Source organism: Alexandromys fortis, unplaced genomic scaffold (genome assembly GCF_014885135.2).
Source record: "Alexandromys fortis isolate MF-2015 unplaced genomic scaffold, M_Fortis_MF-2015_v1.1 scaffold_26, whole genome shotgun sequence".
Lineage (NCBI taxonomy): Eukaryota > Metazoa > Chordata > Mammalia > Rodentia > Cricetidae > Alexandromys > Alexandromys fortis.
In genome coordinates, this window is record NW_026067894.1 from 1,007,683 (window position 1) to 1,014,100 (window position 6,418).

The 6,418-nt window shown below is 56.9% G+C and overlaps 1 protein-coding gene across 2 annotated transcripts; it reads right to left on the minus strand.

Moving 5' to 3' along the window:
• Positions 1–440: 440 nt before the first annotated feature.
• Mfap2 (microfibril associated protein 2) lies at positions 441–5,418 on the minus strand. Of its 2 annotated transcripts, none has more exons than XM_050156873.1 (9): positions 5,330–5,418; positions 3,309–3,384; positions 2,541–2,627; positions 2,340–2,369; positions 2,151–2,231; positions 2,004–2,057; positions 1,349–1,436; positions 1,114–1,187; positions 441–924 (listed from the first exon to the last, which is right to left on the minus strand). In XM_050156873.1, the coding sequence occupies exons 2-9, from the start codon at positions 3,349–3,351 to the stop codon at positions 821–823; spliced, it is 561 nt and encodes a 186-aa protein (XP_050012830.1). In that variant the 5' UTR covers positions 3,352–3,384; positions 5,330–5,418; the 3' UTR covers positions 441–820. The 2 variants fall into 2 exon arrangements, with proteins under 2 accessions (XP_050012830.1, XP_050012822.1); XM_050156865.1 differs by having other exon boundaries at positions 2,541–2,630.
• Positions 5,419–6,418: the final 1,000 nt, after the last annotated feature.

Consider the following 6,418-nt stretch of genomic DNA (forward strand, 5'->3'; position numbering starts at 1 on the left):
CTCAGCATCCCAAGACCGCTCTACTCATTCCCTTCTCTCAAAGTCCCATAGCCAGGCTTGGCTCTCCCTGGCACCCACTACTGTGGGCCTCTGGATGGTCACTGTCATTTGAGGACAGTGATTTACCCACGGTGTAGACCTTTCAGGAGAACTAACCAGGACAGCATGGGGAGCACTGTACAGCTCTCTATGCTGCTCACTCAGAAGAACCAAAATGACCTGTTTGTTTCTGCATGCACCCGAAGAGTTGCACTTTGGGAGGGAGTGTCGGGGCCCCTTGCTCTGGGTGGGTCACAGATGAAGCTAGGGCTGGAGTAGGTAGGGGTGGGGTACAGAATAGAGCCATATGACACTGCCTTCTAAGGAGCTGAGTAGCCTTTTGTTGGGGACCAGCAATATTGGTGGCACTTAAGTTCTCCTCGGCCCCAAAAGAGACTCTGTGTCTTTTGTAAAAACTTTATTATTTTGTATAAAACAAAGGTGGCCCATGCCTGGGGGCATAGGAAATCCAAGCAGACCAGCTGGGTGAGGGGCACAGCCTACCTGAGGAGACTGAAAAGGGAGGAATGCCCCCAAGGCACTGAGAAGGCACATTGAGATTCCCAGGCCCCAAAAGAGGCCTTGAATGAACCCCACCTAGGGGGTGGAGACTGGACAGTCAGCAGCCCCAAATGCTCAGGGGTGGCCCCACTCCCCGGAGCAGCAGCCCACTGATGTCCAGGATGAAAGGGAAGGCAGGATGGGAGAAAGCACCAGGTCAGGCGGGGCCTGAAGTGGATCCGAGCTGGGTCCGGGGCTCAGATCCTACACCAGCTCCACCCTAGCAGCCCCCACAGCTCCTGGCACAGGAGGCAGCCACAGATTGGCACAGGCCACTGACGGCCATCACGCCACACTTGGAGAACTTGTCCCGGCACAGGTCAGCTGTTGGAGGGAGGTGCAGTCAGGTGGGAACCCCCCACCCAGTACTAGTGAGGATGGAGGGAGGGGTCTTGCAGCATCTTACAAGTGGGCCTGGGCACATATTCCATGCTAAACCTTGCAGGTGGGACATGGCCAGGTAATGAAGTGGGTAGTGGATGCTGCCAGGACAAGGGGTGGTGGTTTTCCTACCTCGGAGGAGTTCCTCATGGGCACAGACTGTGCGGACACATATTTCCTTGTTGACGACATACACCCGGCGAAGGCTGGGGGATGAGCCAGGCATGCTTTCAGCCACACCCTCACCTACTCCCATGGGGCGAGTCCAGGGGTCCAGGCCCAGGCCCAAACCCACTCTCTTCACTGCCTATCCCAACTCACACCCTCCCTGGTAGGAGTGGCCCCCAAGTCCTCCCTCAGCCCTCACCTGTAGAAGCAGACCTCATTGAGACACTGTTTACAAGGCTTGTGGATGGAGTAGAGGCGAGTGCATGGGTACTGTTCCTCACGGCAGTCTGGGGACAGGTGGAGGCTCAGCTCAAGTGCAGGTTCACAAAGTCTGAGTCCCTAAGCACCCTCAGGCCCTGCCCAGGTCCCCACACAAATCCAGCACCCAGGTAGCACAGGATTGCCCAACTTTATACCACACACAAAGTCACTCCCATTTGGAAAAAGAAATTCCCAGCTACCCATCTTGGTCTCTGGGTCATCACAGTAGCTCACAAGCTGCCCTGTAACCCACTATGTAACCAGATCAACACACAGGCTGGGCTTCTCTGGGTCCCTCCTCTCAGGCTCTCAGCTAGGTAGCACTCAGCTGGGCTGGGCTTGCTGGCCCCTCTTCACCTGGCCATGGGCACCACCCAGTTCAGGCTGTAGCCCCAGCACAGTGCTGGCCCCTCCCTAAGCTCTGCTGGGCAGATGCTAGTGGGCATGCAGGGAGGGCTATCCCACAGCTGCCCAGGGACATGTCTGTCAGCTCTCTCACCTAGCACCCCGTTGCTTAACCCTGCAAATCCCACCCAAAGGCCCTCTCTTTCTGAAGCCATGCCTGCTTGCTCCAGCTTCTGGAAGGTTCTTACCAAGAGGCCCAGGCTCCGTGGGTTCAGTCTCCAGGTCTCCTGGAACTGGCAGTTCTGGTGTGGGAAAGACAGCCAGGGGTATTCAGGGCAAGCCAGCACCCCCATCTTGAGGCACACAAGTAGCTGGACTAAGGGAAATGGCATTACCTGGGGTAGGGGCTGGGATGACTTCCTGTGGGACTTGCTGCTGGGACTGGAACTGTTCCTCAGGAGGTCGAGGACTCACTTCTGCGGGGGTGGGGTGTGGTGGGTGGGTGGCAAGGTATCTGCTCACTTTCCCTACAGAAGACCCCCACCGGAGTTGCTGGTTCTGCCCATTCTACCCCAGACTCTTACCTTGGTAGTCATAGTAGTTGTCTGCGTTGTCTGTAAGTGAAAAGGAAACATGATGGGGGAGGGGCCAGGTTAAGCCATGGTCCCAGAAGAGTGGGGCACCAGGGACCTGCCTCTGGGATTCCTACCACCCCACCGAAATGGGTGTCTGGCTGATGCATGTATATGGGAGGGCAGCACCGGGCGCTGCGAGGACTGTCTTACCAATCTGGTCGCCATAGTGGTTGTACTGGACATGGTCCGGGAATGGGGGGAGAGGATCCAGGTCATATTGGCCCTGAGCCAGCAGGCCTGCTGAGGGGAGGGGTCGTGTGTGGGCACCCCACAGAGGAAGGACAGAAAGAAAGCAGGTGGCAGTCCTATTAGGCCAGGGACCTACAACCAGGCTTAGGCTCAACAAAATTCAAAAAGTCCTTGGTCAGTTCCCTGCCCCTGTCCTTGCCTATCCCCTCTGCCCTGGGTGGCCTCATGGCTGCTCCAGGAATTCCCATGCTCCTGCTTGCCTCAGAGCCTTTCCATAGGACTCCCCAGGCCTTCTCCAGGCCTCAATTACCATTTCAGCTCTCCTGGGGCCAGCCCTGCCCCACCTTCCCTGCTATGGATTTCTATCATAGCACTCAACACCATCCAAAAGTTACCAGTATTTGCCTCTTCTCTAACCTGGCCATGTGGTGGGGGCCTGGTGTGTCTGCCTAATTCACAGCTTCATCTCCAGTACTTAGCTTATAGTAGACGTCAGGGAATGGATGAGACTCCTAGGTCTGGCACCTCCTCATGTGATGGATAAGTACCCCATCAAAGGCTAAGACTTAAGTTTACTGTACAGACCCGTGGAGCCCCATGTAGATCTAGCACCAGAGCCTGGACTCCCTGCCTCTACCGTGAGGTGCAGGCCTGAAGCAGGACTCGGAGCCGGACAGCAGAGTTTCGACCAAGTCCCACATGGGAGCCCCCGGCCCAACAGCCGCTTACCAGACAGGAACAGCAGGAAGAGGCAGGTGGCTCTCATGGCCATGGAGGAAGGAGGCTGTGGTGGCGTTGAGGACAGCTAGAGGGGAGGAAAGGACAGCTAGCTGCATGCTGGCCAGCTAGCTCAGGATGGGCACAATACATTTCTGTCCATGAGCTCAGTCTGCAGGGGACAGACAGAGCCAGGTGTCTGGAGGTGGAGAGGGACATCTACAGTCCCTGCTTGGGCGAAGGTGAAGGCTTTATATCAGGTTCCAGGGCTGACTTGGTTTCCTAAAGACTGCTCATGTAGCCCAGGCTAGCTTCAACTTACTATGCAGTGGAAGAAACCCTTAACAAATGGATGGACACTCACCCCACCCTGAGTTTACCCACCTCAAGCCCATCACCTCCCTGAGTTCTGATGTTCCGTGTGAATTCCAGTGACCTCAGGCGCATCCTTAGGGTACCAGCCCTGCCCAGCCAACACCACAGTCACTAGCTCAGCAGCATTTGCCAGGCCTGCCACCTGCTCCCAATTAGCCCCTGGGCCCTGAGCAGGCCGCTCAGCAGGAAAACCACATGCATACAGGCCCCAAGAGCGGCCAGGGCTGGGCAGGACTCCCAGCTCCAAGAAGATGCCTGCCAGCTCCAGGCCTCCCAAGACCTGGCTGTCTTCATTACAGACGCGCACACACGCACGAGACTGAGGCCTGTTCGTCTGCAACAGCAGTAAGCCTGGGGAGGAGAGTCGGAGGAAGTGAGGGCACCTCTGGCTCCCAGCATGCTAACTGGGTGAGGCGAAGTCGCGTGGCCCAGGGATTTAGAACCCTTGACATGGCCATGGATGACAAGAGTGTAGCTTTGGTGAGGGCACTGGTCCAGGGCTTGCACAAAGTCCCTAATACCCAGGGACTCCCGGGTGAGTCCAGCCTCCACTGCTGGCTACAGAGTCAGCTTGCTATGCCCTGTCTTAGTCAGTGGATGGTGACTTCTAGATGCTGCCCACAGGGCTCCCTACCCTACCATGGGACATTTCTTCCACACAGCTTGAACCCCAACTTTGATGTAGGTCCCCCTAGGAATCTGGGGAGAGAGCAAGGGAAAGACAGAAACAGGGTATCTGACCTCAGTTTCCCCAACCCTGAAGTTTCTTGATACCTTGCCCATCTCGGACATCTTGCTCAAGTGGCCCTTGGTGGGGGCCGGAGGCCCTTGCTAGTTTATATCCTTTCCCATAGGGACCATGGCTCAGGCTCCTCACATTCCCGCTTTTAAAATCTGGACAGGCTTGTGGTTGGGGGGCCACCAGCTCCATACAGGCTGATGACTGACCCGAGGCCCAGGGCATTAGCATCAGATGGCTGCCAATGTGTATCGAGCCTTTTTCCAACACTCGCACTCTGGCCCAGGCATATGGCAGGGAATGGGGTTCATTGGCTAGCCCCGGCATGAAGAAGAGAATAATGAATTGCTCCCAGGGGACCCAGGTGACCCAGGCAAGTTCTTCAAAAGTTGACTTTGGGAGGTGTAGGCAGGCCAGGAGCTGTTGGGATGGCTGATCCACCCCCACCTCTGGCCCTTTCCACAACTTCGGCCTTCTTAAGCCCCTTGGCTCCTCGATTCTGGGGGGCGAGGACTGGGAGCCCCCTCACTGGCTCAGACCCGAAGGGGGCCCCACCAGTTGCTGCGGCACTGCTGTACAGCTGGGAACAATCAGCCGGCGGCGGAAACTTGCTGAGGCACTAGCTGGCTCTCCACTTCGGTCTCCCTTTGTCTCTGTGTCCGACCCCTGCCCCGCCCTCCACATCCCAAACACTTGGGGGACAGCGGCCCTGTCCCCCAGCACTCCCATCTCTGACGACCCCTAAGTTCCAGCTCTGGGTCTATCTTATCTTGCGCCCCACCACTTGCCAGGTGCCCCCTCAATATCTACTTGGTACCCCGGGGCCAGGGTCTCCACAATCCCCGCCCCCCCCCCACCAAGAACGGAGTGTGGAGCATGGCGCCCCCGACACCCTTGGGCGCGCCCAGCCCGCGCCTACCTGTTGGGGCCCTTGTGCGGTGCTCTAGTGTGGCTGAGAGTGCCCGCCCGCCGCCCCGCAGCCAGAGCCCCCTACGGCCCCCAAGGCCCACGCCCGCCCCTAGCCCGGAGTCTCTGGGTCCTAGAGAGCGCCGCCGCCACGCCGCACCCTCGAGGCTCCAGCCCCTCCCCAAAGCCGCTGATTCTGGGCCTGGGCTTGGGCCTGGTACGAGATGAGCCAGCCGGCTGGTCACCCCAATTAACAGAGGGATCCCAGTCCCTCCACCCGGAGTCCAGAGGTCACTGGGCTGGAAACAAAATCTGACTTGCTTCCTGCCCTCTCTCTTTCCTTTCTTTCTTCTCTTCGTCCTTCCATCTCCTTCCTTTCCTCCTGGCAGCGATGACCTTAGAGCAGATCATATTCACAGCTCCTCAACGCTGATTTGACCCCAGGAGTTGACCTCAGTTCAGGGGAGCCCCAACATTCTTCCCTTAGTCTCTGCTTTTAGTGTCCCATTTCCAACACTGATTTTTGAAGATTTTTTAAAATTTTATGTCCACTGGTGTTTTATCTGCATGTATGTCTGTGAGGACGCCAGATTCGCTGGAACTGGAGTTACAGACAGTGGTGAGCCACCATATGGGTGCTGGGAATTGAACCTAGGTCCTATCTGGAAGAGAGCCGGGGATCCCAATCACTGAGACATTTTTCTGGCACTAATTCTTATCTTGGGAGTTCAAGTTCAGCTCCCACGGGACTAAGTCTGTGCTGTGTATTTCTTGTACCTGGTCTAATCTGGTCTGAATGAACTGCATTGCCTTGCTCTGTGTGTCTATTGCAGGGTAGCAGGGACTTTTGTCACCCACAAACCGGTGAACCCTGTGGTTGGCCAGCTGTCCCTTACTGTCAGGCTTAATCCCACTTGGGTAGGAAGGGAACCCCTCTGGCAGAAATGCTGCCGCTAGACTTGACAAAAGGGGAAACAGAGGCCCCACAGACAAGCTACTCCAAAGTTCTGGCTAGGATCTGTGGCTGCTCCTCTCTTCCCCTGGCCCTGAGGATGCAGGTGAGGCTGACTTCACCCTTCCTCTGCTTGGCCCTTAGGCCTGG